General features: G+C 34.0%; 1 protein-coding gene across 3 annotated transcripts in view; it reads right to left on the reverse strand.

Moving 5' to 3' along the window:
- PTBP2 (polypyrimidine tract binding protein 2) overlaps positions 1-13,952 on the reverse strand; it is a 79,031-nt gene that overhangs the window by 30,901 nt on the left and 34,178 nt on the right. For all 3 annotated transcript variants that reach the window (XR_002771861.1, XR_002771860.1, XM_023509789.1), the window contains 4 exons: positions 10,953-11,125; positions 9,851-9,994; positions 1,589-1,753; positions 1,390-1,500 (listed from right to left, as the gene is read on the reverse strand). Coding sequence is in view for 1 of the 3 variants with exons in the window: in XM_023509789.1 (XP_023365557.1) it covers positions 1,390-1,500; positions 1,589-1,753; positions 9,851-9,994; positions 10,953-11,125 (593 nt within the window). In the remaining 2 variants the exon portion in view is untranslated. The remainder of the gene's footprint in view (positions 1-1,389; positions 1,501-1,588; positions 1,754-9,850; positions 9,995-10,952; positions 11,126-13,952) is intronic.

The following is a 13,952-nucleotide window of genomic DNA, read 5'->3' on the forward strand; positions in this document are numbered from 1 at the left end:
AGTTTAAAAAATGCCAACACAAAAACCATGGCTTCTAGATTGTCTGTCACTGATAAAACCTCATACACCACCCTGATTTTGGGACCTCAATAAATATATTTCCAAAGTTGGGAGGCTATGATGCGCGAATAATAATTATTTTTGGGAAAAAAAAAAGAATTCTAATTGTTAACTTATGCCTTAAAAGGCAAGTGTAATAAGGTTAGATTATACAACCTAAGAACCACTGAGTAGCAACACACTGAAAAGAAAGGCTATCTGAAAGGCAGATTGAAATGTTTACCTTAAAGATAGTAGATAGTATGCAATATGATAATTATTTACCTCTTTCAATTTTAACATGCCCTTATAACACAGGAAGCAAAACTTGTTCTGTTTACAATATAAAATCGTGGTTAGAATAAAATGAGCTCATAGCACTTGGTGCATTATTACGTGTACCGCTTTCCTGCTACCTAACCCTGTTTTTGCTCCCCAAATGAGATTCTGAGGATGTAAATATAAGGAAACAGTAATAAGAAATATTCTGGGTTCCATGGAAGTAATCATGATCTGAAAAAAGCATTAGAGATCTTAATTTGAAAGCAAAAGAATAAACAGGAGAAAAACAGGTAAGACAAAGTAAAGACAGTTGATTTAATGGTTTCCTAATAATGATTTAATAATGAATTTTAATGGCTTAATAATGGAATAATGATAATGAGATACATGACACCAAAAGTTAAAAAGACAAAGGCAAGCAGATTTAAGATACACAAAGACAACTGACGCATTTGGAAACAAAGATGTGGTGTATAGTTTCCAATGGTAAAATTTTACTTTTTAAAATTATATTTCACCCATACATAACAATGACGAAAAAGACAAATGATGGGAATAAAAAGTAATCAGGAAATCTACTCAGAAAATCTGTTTTCTAACAAGATATTTAAGAAGAACATAGGAAACAGTCTTAAAAAAACTGAGAGCCAAGGATAGCATTTGGGTCACATCTGTATTAATATATTTCAGCTAAACTATCTTGAAAATCAAATTTATTACTTTGAAACTCCCTCCAGAAACCACTTAAAATCTTAATAGGTATGTATTCAAAATACAATACCGCTACCTTTTCAAAAGCACAAAACTTTTGTTGTACCTAAATCAAACAAAAATAAAATACAAGCTTAAGTTATACATAAAGCTTAAGTCTAAAAATATTTCCTTTTTATGACAAATATTAAGGTTTCCTAATACGATTTTAGTGCCATCAATTTCTACCATCTATAATGCTACAGATATTGCTAAATTATGACAGGATTAATAAAATTAGCTATATTGACATACACAGAAATATGTATATTTCAATGAAAAAAAATATCACTATGGCCAAAGAAGCTCTACACTTACTAATTTCGCTTGTTGAGCATTTACTGGATCACCATACTGAAGCAAAGCTTGAAACTGGTTATTTTTTGTAAATGTGATTATCTTCAACACAGCACCAAACTTAGAAAATATCTGTTAAAACATTAAAATCAAGACATTATTTATCTATGTTATTATTTATCTAAATTATAGTTAAGTATGCAAATTAAATTAAACTTACTTGGTGAAGAACATCAAGTGTTACAGGGTAGTACATATTGTCAATAATTATTCTAAGTACTGGACTCTGGGCTGGAGTCACTGCACTCTCACTAACTGTGGTGCCACTAAGAGGAGTACTTGCTGTCTGGACAGCTGTCACAGCTTGAAGAACTGCTTGAGCACGCTGAAAATTAAGATTAATTAGTTTAGAAAACACACCCATTATTGTCACAGTCACATACTTTGCTCTATGTTAACACTATTAGTTCTTTTCTAGTATGTTAACACTATTAGTTCTTTTCTAGTACATACATTAAACAAAACTTAATGCTCATCCAAAAACATTTCTGAGCATCTGCCATGAGGCAGATACTGTCTGTTTATAACTCAAACATGCTACTGGTGTTTAAATCATCTAAGTGTAGGGTGACCAGATTTTAACATTTGTAAAGCAGGACAACATGGGGGGGGAGCAGGGGATGGGGCAGGGCAGGGCCTGACAACAATGCAAACTTTTATAAGCAGTTCTCGATAATTGCTTCTCAACAATTATTTGTTATTATTACAGTTTAACATTATAAAATTAACAAAAATAACATAAAACTCATATTCTGGCGAAATAGCCACATGGCAGCTGAAAACCGTATATTCCCTTCCTGTTCTCCAGCCTGTTTGTGCATTCTTTCCAAAAATCAGGACTTTTTTAAAACACTGCGGGACGCAGGACAAATTGTTAAAAAGCGGTACTGTCCCGCCAAAAGTGGGACGTCTGGTCACCCTATCTAAGTGTTGGGATCAATGTTCAACAGGCAGATAGGTGATGTAAGATGACATTTGGAAGATCTATATAAACAAAAATGTTTTAAACAGAAACTTTCAGAAAATAAATATTCACCACACAAAACAGTTACATGATAAATCTCAACAAGAGGGTTAATGGTTAATGGTATAGATCTCCTATAAAGCTTATTACTTCTAATATACTTTTTAAAAAGGAATACTTAGAATACAAATACTGTATTTTGTTATGTATAATGTGCATGTTTTTATCCCAATTTGGGGGGGAAAATAAGGATATATATTACACATGAGTAGTACAACTTGGGAGGAGGGTAGGCCCAGCCGACCTCTTGGGGCTGCCTTGCCCTCCTACCTGAGCCCACTGAGAATCACGAGGTTCTAGTCTAAGAGGAGCCAAGACTCAGTGGGAGCAGGCTGGAGTGGCTTCTTCTGAGTGCCACAATCAGGGGAGGAGGCAGTAGTGAGACCAGCAAAGTGGGCCGTGGCCATGCAAGGTGAGAGCCAAGGCTCAAAGCCCAGCCCAAGTGAGTGCATCAGGGGCTCCCCACAGGCCCCAGCACTTTCCTGGCTGCCCCAAGGCTTACCAGCCTCAGGAGCCTACCACCCTCAGAATCTCCTGCCTCACCAGCCATGATGTGGTGGGGAGGAAAGGGCTCAGGGCTCCAAGGAGAGAAAGGGACAGCCTTCAAAGAATGGGTAGCTGCAGGAGGGCAGTGCAATAGCATGTTTACCAGGGAAGTATTAGCCCTCCTCAGGTGTCTCTCTCCTAGCCAAAAGCTGGCCATTTTCATTTTCTCAAGGGGAGTTTTTCCTAGACGTCTGGGCTAAAAACATAGATGCATATTACACACATTTCACATGGTAAAATATGGTAAATCTCTTTTCACACTACTGTTAACGTCTGACACCAAAATTTTTAAAACAAAGGCTGATGTGTGCGCTAGTCCCGTGGTCTGCAACCTGTTAGGAGCAAAGCTGGGCTGCAGAGCTCCAACTCCCCTACTTGCCCTTCTACCACCCCACCCCTTCATGGAAAATTTGTCTTCCACAAAACTTAGCAACTCAGTTACACAGCAGGAGGTAAATGGGGGGCCACTGAAAGCAAAGCCATTTACTCTCCACACCTGGCATTAGCACCTGAGCTCCTCCCCAGCCACCAACAATGGAAAAATTAAAAAATTGTATTCCACGACCAGTCCTAGGGGCCAAAAAGGATGGGGACTGCTGCTCTAGTATAAAACCAGAGCATCTTCAGAAAACTTTATGATATGATGAATATTTGCCATGTATTTTACAGTATCAAAAATACCATTAATTGTAAAATGAACTGTTATTTTATGTGTGATAAGATGTTGCCAATTAAACTCTGATGAATCAACTACTGCAAGATATACCTTGATTTTCAAGATATTTTAAAATATAAATAATATACATTTGAATAAACATAGTATTTTTTGGAAGTATATCAATCAAATGTTAAATACTCTAAAAGACTATTTTTATTACTACTAGGTCTTATTTTTTGTGACAGATTCTCTGTTAAGATAATCATTTCCACCGTATGTGTTCAGAAAACATATAAAAACATATAGCTAAATGTAACAATGACAAATACCTCTACATTGCTTTATAGCTTGAAAAATCTATATTAGCAAATGAATAGGAATATAAGCTGATCATTAACAAATAAAAGGGAAAGAGAATACCAAAGAATTAGGGCATTTATGGAAATAATAGCAGTCATTTTACTGAAATACTATATAACCAGAAATCATATAGTTTGAGACTCAAAGAGACCACATATTCATCTAGACCAGCAGTTCTCAACCTATGGGTCATGATCCCTTTGTAACAATGAAAATACATCCTGCATATCAGATATTTACATTACGATTCATAACAGTAGCAAAATTACAGTTATGAAGTAGCAACAAAAGTAATTTTATGGTTGGGGGTCACCACAACATGAGGAACTGTATTAAAGGGTCACAGCATTAGGAGGCATTAGGAAGGTTGAGAACTTAGGAGGCATTAGGAAGGTTGAGAACCACTGGTCTAGACAAACCTCATCATTTAAATGCTACTTAAATTTAAGACACTGAAGTGACTCATTAATTTAAACTCAACATTTTAAAACACGATAGTTAATAGACACTTTGAACTACTATGGACAAAGTTATTAAGTAGGTAAAACTAGATTTCTACAGTAATTATTTATGTATTTAAATGTCTGAATATATTGAAATAAAATATCTCAAGTAGCTCACTGCAATTTTACTTTCTTTAGTAGTGAACATGTTACAAATACTTATCTATGCTAACAAGCATGACTATCGCAACTTAGAAAAACACTAAAATCTGTTTCAAATAATAACATATGTTTTTAAAATAGTAATCACTTGATCATGGTATACAATCCAAGTAGTACAAAAAATTCAAAATTCCCCTGCAACTGTCACTCAGCCTGTTTTCCCCTACCAAATCCTCACCTATTGTCTTGGTTATCTTTCCATAAATACTATCTACACATACAAGTATATATGAATGTATCTATCTACTTATTAATACTTTTTTCAATACTAGTCATTGTTGTCCAACTTCCTTTTGTAGCTTAATCATATGCCCCCTTATCAATAACAAATGACATCACACATCTTTTTTTAATTCACACATCACAGTTGGCTTGCCAACCTAAATTTTAATTGAACTTATCAATATATCATACATTCACAGAAGGACTCAAATCCTAAGTGTACAGAGCTTAATAACACAAATTAGACATCTCTGTGAAATAACTATCCAGATAAAAAATAAGAGTATTATCAACATTCTAGAAGCTACATTCAGTTTTCCTACAAGTTATTTAGGTGGAATCATGTAAGATTCTATTGCATGTTCTACTTTCCTCAAGCTTCTTTGTAAGAGGTACATGCATATTTTGCAGATAGCAGTAACTTATTCATTCTTACTTTTAGACAGCATTCCACTGAATGAATATACCACAAAACGGGGGGTGTCCAAAGCTCAGTGGGTAGGGCACCAGCAACATACACCAAGGCTGGTGGGTTCGAACCTGGCCCAGGCCTACTCAACAACAATAAAAATAGACGATCGTTGTGGTGGATACCTGTAGTCCCAGCTACTTGGGAGTCTGATGCAACAGAATCATGTAAGCCCAAGAGTTTGAGGTTGTTGTGAACTATGCCACAGCACTCTACCAAAGCAACACCTTGAGACTATCTCAAAAAAAAAGAATATACCACAAAACATTCCACTGCTCCTGACATTTGGATCATTTCCAGTTTTAAGCTATTACTATAGTGTTTCATGAACTATCTCATATGTATCTTTTGATGTGCATACATACACACGCACAGTTTTCTCAGGTATGTAACCAAGAAGTGGACTAAGACAAAGAATACTTACGCTTAACTTTAGTATATATTAAATTTTCAAAAATAATTTTACCAATTACATTGCCATCATTTATGAGAATTCATGTTTCTCTACATTATCTCCAACATCTGATACTACTTGTCTTTTTATTATTAACCAATCTGGTATACATGCATGTATATACCACTGTGATTTTAATTTGCACTTAAGATCCTCAATCTGAATCTAATTCACTATTTCTGTAATGAGATGCCTTTCTAGAGAAAAAATAGCTAAAGAAAGACCTAAAGATATTTAGCAATGTAAAGTGTGGGGTAGAAGGATAGAGCAAAGATAGGCAGGCCACAATATTCCACATATAAGTGAGAATACAGTGACATAATGGCAGCAAAAGACTGAAAACAAGAGATAGCATCCCAAGTTTGAGGATCCATCTACTTCTGGGACAAAGCATGAGCAAATAGGGTAGGAGTAGCTGTGAGACAGAAAACAATCTCAGAAAGGGCCTTTCTCCTGAACATGAAAAGCACCTACTATAGGGGAGTAACTCAGGTTACAGAAAAATACACACTGGCTGCTATAGGGAGAAAGATTTCAAGAGAGAAAAGAACGAATGCAAATTATTGTAGTAACAGAGCCAAGAGGTGACTATGTTATGTCTGAGAAGTTGGTATTTAGCAACGTAAAGTGTGGGGTAGAAGGGTAGAGCTCTATTTAGTTCTTCCACGGTTGTGGAAGAACTCATGGTTAACACACGTATTATTTGCCACTCTTTTGTTATGAAATCCTATTATAATGCCTACAGGTGAAAAAATATAAAATGAAATAAACACAAACACTGAAAAGAAGAAAGATCATCATTAGCTGAAAATAATTTATCTAATTTTTATAACATAAAAAATGAATGGAATCAAAGGGACAGAAGACACAATAAATACATAAGCAAACAGGGGTTACACTGGTTTGCCACGAAGAACCAGCTCAGAAACTGGCAGGTTCACAGGAAGAAAGAGTGAAAACTAAAGGATAAATGGAAAGTCTAGCTAATGAACATAGTTAAACTCCTCTTAGCCCTCGCCTCTGACCACTATGTCCCTTTACCTCAAAGAAAAAACCAATTTAAAAGTCCTGCCTTAAAGGAACCAAAAATTCTACAATGAGTTTGTTTGCAAGGTATAAAGGCCTTTGGGGCTGAGAATGGATGTACCAGCTTACTATCCATCTCAGGAAAGCATACAAGTCCAATAAAACCCAATGTCCATTCTGCAACATGAACAGACAAAAAAGGGGGGAGGAGACAGGGAAGGAGAGTGAGAACGATATAAACATAAAAGCTAACACTGAAGAAAAGGTAATTCATAATGATGTATTTTTAAAATATTTCAATACTGGCTCAGTGCCTGTAGCTCAGTGGTTAAGTTGCCAGCCACATGCACCTGGGCTGGTGGGTTCAAACTCAGCCAGGGCCTGCTAAACAACAACGACAAAAACAAAAACTAGCTGGGCATTGTGGCAGCAGGCACCTGTAGTCCTAGCTACTTGGGAAGGTGAAGTAAGAGAATTGCTTAAGCCCAAGAGTTTGAGGTTGCTGTGAGCTGTGACGCCACAGTACTCTACCCAGAGTGACAGAGTGAGATTGTCTCACTAAATAAAATATATTCAATATTGTAATTAGTATCCTCAAAGAACTGTGATTAACCAAATGCAACGTAAAAAGGATAACCAAAGAAGAACTGAAGAGTTTTTCAAAATTAAAAATATTGCAAGACTTTTTCTTCAACAAAAGATACTATGCATTGATTATTCCCTTTGTCTAGAATTAAGTAGCTTATTCCCTAGCCACTTCGTAAGCTTGTTTTTTCAAAACATCCCTCTTTCAAGGGGGCTTTCGCTGGTTAACTTTTTTTAAAATCACAAGCCCCCCTCACCCATTGACATTTATCTATAGACTATTTTTATTTTTTACACATAACTTTTACTTATATCTTTTAAAATAAAAAAGTGTGCATCAATTACTTTAATAAAAATACTAGTAAAATTGAGGTATCAAATGCCATTTTAGGAGGACACAGTGCTAAGGGAAATAAGCCCCCCATAGAGAGACAAATACCACATGATCTCACTTATATGTGGAGCCTTTAAAAAGTTGAACTTACACTAATAATGGGGTTACTAGAAGCAGGGAGGGGAGGGAGTAGACAGAGAAAGAGATGTTGGTCAAAAGGTATAAAGTTTCAGTTAAGAAGAATAGGTTCTGGTGCTCTACTAGATGGCATGAAAACTATAGTTAATAATAATGTATTGTTGTGATGCTATAAAATACACATGTACTTGGTCTTCAATCTACTTCCTGATAAACAACTCCTAAAGTTCTTGTAATTGCCAAACTAATATCTTTTGTATGCTGATCAGTTAACTGATGTATGGCAGCAGTGCCCCTTCAGGATGGGGGCTAGTGGCCTGAAAGAGGAAGTCATGAGATTAGAGAAGCTGAAGGTGAAGTTGATCACCAATGACCAATGGTTTCATCAATCGTGCCTATGAAATGAAGCCTCCATAAAAACCCAAAAAGATAGTGTTTGGAGAACTTCTGGAATAGCTGAAGATGGGGAGGTTCCTGGAGGGGTAAGGCATGGAAGCTCATTGCACTATGTATTTTTTCATCTGCATCTTTTGTTATATTGTTTACAATAAACTAGTAAACATTCATAAATATTTTCTTGGGTTCTGCAAGTCACTCAAGCAAATTAATCAAACACAATTAAAGTTGGCTGATGCCAAAGGCCTGATTTACAACTAGTTTGAAAGGGCTCGTGAGACTGAGCCCTCACAACTTGTATGATCTGACAATATATCCAAGTAGGTGGTACTGGAACTCAATGGGGGTAGAGGACACCCAGCCAATGCCTGCTGCAGAACTAATTGCTTGCTTGGTTTGCGGGAAAACTTTCCCTACATCTAGTCACGAAATCTTCTGTGTTAACTGTTGTGATATGAGAGCAGAAGAAAAATAGTTTGAGTCTTTCCACATTCAACTGAATTATTTCATAACAGCTATATGGGTTTTAAATATTCTTACTACAAACAAATATTAGGGTGATGGATGTTAGCCTGATGTGATCATTCCATAAGGCATATACGAATCAAGAACTCACACTATACCCCATAAATATATATAACTGTTAATGAAAAATAAAAAATTAAATTGCAAAAAAACTAAGTAAAAATAGAGTAGATATTTTCCTGTTATACTACTTAATGATAAAGTATACAGTCTGTTCAAAAGAAATGAAAAATGTATTATCAGATTATAAAAACAATTGAAATTTTAGCCCTATTTTTTAAGCAAAAATTTGTAAGTTTATTTTTCATAAATTATCAAAATGATTTTAAGAGACAAAAATCAGTTACCATTTTCTATTACATTTTTGTTAAGACATTCATATTTTATTGAAACAGAAAGATATAATTAGTTTAAAACCTATAATAAAGGAGCTAAAATTTTTAGATAATTATAACAGTCCTACATATCTAAGTCATCTAAAAATATTTTTATATTATTTTTAATACATTATCTTTTACATTGTATTTTAAAAACATCAATACACATACATTCCTGTATTTTTCTTCCTTAAGATTTTTTTGCAGAAAAATCAATTAACACATCTTCAAAAGGAATTTTTCCATAAGAAATTACGACCTATAAAAAGGCAAATAACCAAAGGCACTGAACTTCATACCTTAAAGTCTAAGTTGAAGAGTTGTATAAATCATTTTATGATAGTAAGTCCTACTTTTTAAACAATTTTTATACAAAAATTTTAACTTGCAACAAGAAAAAAAGAACACTTTGGCCAGGGCTTGCTTAAAAAGAATTCAAATCTCCACAATATTTAATACTTAGGAATATTCATTCTGCATGAAAATATCATAAAAATGGTGAATATTTTTGAAATATCATTAAAAAAATCAAGAAAATACCTAAAGAAATATTTTGAGTGGTTAATTATTTTGTTTATTACTATGTTTATAAGATTCTTAAAATTTTCTAGGCCATTTTACTTATTTACCTACACATACTCACTTGGTTTAATGTATTATCTGTCTTTAATTCTTTGTGATTGGAGTACTGGATATAAATTGGTTGGTTACGAAGATGAGGTGTCACAGCAGAATAGTAATTAACCATAGTAATAGCTGCTTCCTCTGTTGCTAGTTCCAAAAATGCCTGAAAGTTTAAATAACAAAAATTATAATGATACACATGAAATTCAAATAAATTTCAATGTCTGTGTAATCTATTCAGCTAATTTAAAAATATCAATTACATAGAATATAACCTTTTAAGTGACATTTCAATGTTCTAGTAAGAACAATTAAAAATCTCTTTTTGAAGTTTACCTATACAATTAAACTTAACCAAGTACCTTTACTTCTGCCCTCCACCTATTGATCTTCCACATCCTACAAATCTATTTACCCCAATAAAAGCTAGAGAAAGTGTAAACATTTTGTAGCACCAGAATTTTAGTACTTCTACCCTAGAGAATGTTTGCTCTCAGAAATCATTAGCAGTATAATTATACACAAAGAAAAAAATAAAATTTAATTGTTAGGTTAACTATAATATTACTATATTCACAGGAAAGTTAATTTTCATAAATTCTTTTAAATGATAACATTAGAAATTTTAAAATGAAATTTAGTGTTTAATATACCTGGGCCCTGATGATACAGTCAAACCTACTGAAAGAATAATATCCAGAATTACTCCCTAATTTCTGCTAATGTTATCAGATAAATATTTTTATGGGATAAGCTTCCATATAAAATGCTACTATTACCCCTACTAATTTCTGATATCAGAAAGAACAGAACCATAATAAATACTTCTTTTTTATTTTCTAATTTCACTGTAAGTAGAGTCCTAAAATATTAAATTTAGGACATTGTTCAAATAGAGTCCTAAAGTGAACTCAAAATGCAAAATCCAAAAACTAAGTGACTTATTCATTTTGGCAATTTAGTACTTTCCCACAGACATCTACCAAGAAAAATTAGAGTAAGGCTTCTGTTATGTTCTTTCAGAAAATTAATCCATTTTCTACTCTCTTATTAGGTGGCAAATCCACACCTTCTGGGTAGTATGAGGTTTATCATTTCATTAAACCCTAAAAGAACTGTACCTGATTTTTTCCTTTCAGCATAAGGATGTTGGTCACCTTACCAAAAGGTAAGCCTAAAGCAATAACTTCAGTTTCTGTCACTTCACCAGGTAATTTTCGAATATGAAGTACACGAGAAGGAGCACCATCCATTTTATCTTCTCCTTTAAATTTTTTACTATCATTACCATTGGCTGAAAGACATTAAAAAATCCTGAGCTTTTAAAATAGAGAAAATCATATCCAGCAATTATTACTAAATAAAGTTATCAGTTAAAATTTTCATTAAGTAATAAACCTATAAACAGTATATACATTGATATGCCAAAACATTAAAATGAAATTTCAGAGAAACATACAATGACTACAGAATACAATTATAGTCATGTGCCACATAATTACATTTTGGTCAACAGTGGTTCACGTAAATATATGATGGTGATACCATATGACTATAATACTGTATTTCTACTGTACCTTTTCTGTATCTAAAAATGTTTAAATACACATACATTTAGCATTGTGTTACAACTGCCTACAGTATTCAGTACAGTAACATGGTGTGTTTATAGCCTAGGCACAATAGGCTAGACCTTAAAGCCTAAGTATGTGGTAAGCTGTACCATCTAAGTTTGTATAAATGCATTCTATTATATGTGCACAATAATGAAATCACCCAACAAAGCATTTCTCAGAACATATCCCCATCATTAAGTGAAGCACGATTGTATCTTACAACTTAATCATCTTATGACAGACTAATAGAAATACCAAAAAAAAAGTGAAACTATTACATGATTATAAGATTATAATCTTAAACAATTATAAGATTATAATTTCATGGGTGGCATCTATAACTCAAGTGGCTAAGGCGCCAGCCACATACACCAGTGCTGGTGAGTTGGAATCTGACCGGGGCCTGCCAAACAGTGACAACCACAACCAAGGAAAAAAAAAAAAAAAAAGCTGGGCATTATGGTGGGCACCTGCAGTCCCAGCTACTTGGAAGGCTGAGGCAAGACAATCACTTAAGCCCAGGAGTTTGAGGTTGTTATGAGCTGTAATGCCAAGGCACTCTACATAGGACGAAAGCTTGAGGCTCTGTCTCAAAAAAAAGATTATAATTTCACCTGAGAGATAAATTATTCCATTTCAAAAATGTTATACTCAAGGGTGGTGCCTGTAGCTCAAAGGAGTAGAGCACTGGCTGCATATGCCGGAGGTGGTGGGTTCAAACTCAGCCCCAGCCAAAAACTACAAAATTGTTAGACTCAAAAGTAAGATTAAAGGTGCCAATGCCATAAAATTATGCAGTCAATCGACATAAAGGCTTATCTATACTAAGCCTCTCCTACTACGTTAACAGTACCACCTAATCCACCTATGTAAATATTATATGGTATTTTAACATCAACCTACCATAAATCACTCATGAAATTAGTACCTTATTCTGTTACCCTGAGCCTTAAACTAATATATTTAAATCAACAAATCATTTGTTATCTGCATTCAAAATTGCACCAAAAGCAAAAATATTACTAAAACATTAACTGCCACAAGAGCTATATTTAACTTACGCTGGTTTGGGGTGCAGAACCTCATAAAGCATAGATAGCTCACACATGTCTTGACCTATCTTGACCTAATAAAACACTATAATTGAATGTGGGATTCAATTATTGTGTTAAAGATGCCTATAAAATCAGTTGTGTTTTAAGTAGAATTGCTTCAAGACCTTGTATTGTAGTCTATTTCACCATGCCGGACTGATGGTTCTTAATCTTCTAGGGATTCAAGGACATTCCTAACACTAAAAATGAAGGATCCTTACACATTCAGAAATATACACGAATACTCAATTTTGAGTAAAATTTTAGGTACTTTATGGTATTTCCTAAAACATTCAACACAATCTATAAGCAATATAATTTGTGTGTACATTCAACAATATCTATAAAACTCTAAGATCATCTTGATCTTTAAGTATTTTCAAAATTCACTCACTCATTAATTCTTTAAATATTTACTAAGTATCAGGCACTGTTTTAGGCTCTGGTGATGTAACAATGAACAAGACAAATATGATTCCTGATGCTCTATAGTCTAGTGCAGTGATTTTCAACCAGTGTACCATGAGAAGATTTTAAGTGTGCTGTGAAAATTTATAAATATCATTAATTAAACATATTATCTGAAAGCTCAACACACATTTGAAAAAAAGGGAAGACTTTTACACAATTTTTTCTTTTTAACTTTTTCCTGACCAACATAATTTAAGTGTGCCATGGAAGTTTAACTACAGGCTGAAAAACACTGGTCTAATAGGAGATATGGACTGCATGAACCAGATAATTTCTTATAGTGGTAAACGCTATCTACGAAGAAAGTAAAACAGAGTGATGTGATTAAAAGTAAATTTGCCAAGAGTGGAAGAGAATGGTGATAATGACTTTATTGGATAACCAGAGAAAGTAGCCCCAGGAGATAATACGTGAACTCACACTTGGTGAGTTATCTATCAAGCTATATTTAAGTCATATTTTACGCTAAGAGTTTCATTTAAGTTTATATACTTGAATAGTCAATGAAGGCACTTAAAAATCCCCTCAGGTTTGCCCTGAAACAGAAGAGTAGTAAACTCTGGCTTCTAAACAGACTACCCTGAAAATCTTGGTGAGCTAGCTGCTCATCACTCCAGAAATTAAAAAAAGAAAAAAACTACAGAAAGCTGTTCATAAAGGACAGGCATCTAAATTTGTCAAAAGAAGAGGCTTGACTTTCTATTCTGTCTTATATAATTAATAAAATCACCATTGGGTTTAATTAAAAATGTAAGTTAAAACAAAGAATGAAAAAATACACATATACCTTAAAACATATAATTGGCATGCACATATATTCTTCTGCTATGGCATGAAGGCCTTTTCTTAGCCAAAACAGTCTTGAGTTCAGAAACCTGTTAGTCTGTTCTTATTTATCAGTTTGTTTGAATAACAAAGACAAATACTTCATTATCCAACC

This window comes from Otolemur garnettii, unplaced genomic scaffold, assembly GCF_000181295.1.
Source record: "Otolemur garnettii isolate 467f Iridium unplaced genomic scaffold, OtoGar3 scaffold00010, whole genome shotgun sequence".
In the NCBI taxonomy this organism is placed as follows: Eukaryota; Metazoa; Chordata; class Mammalia; order Primates; family Galagidae; genus Otolemur; species Otolemur garnettii.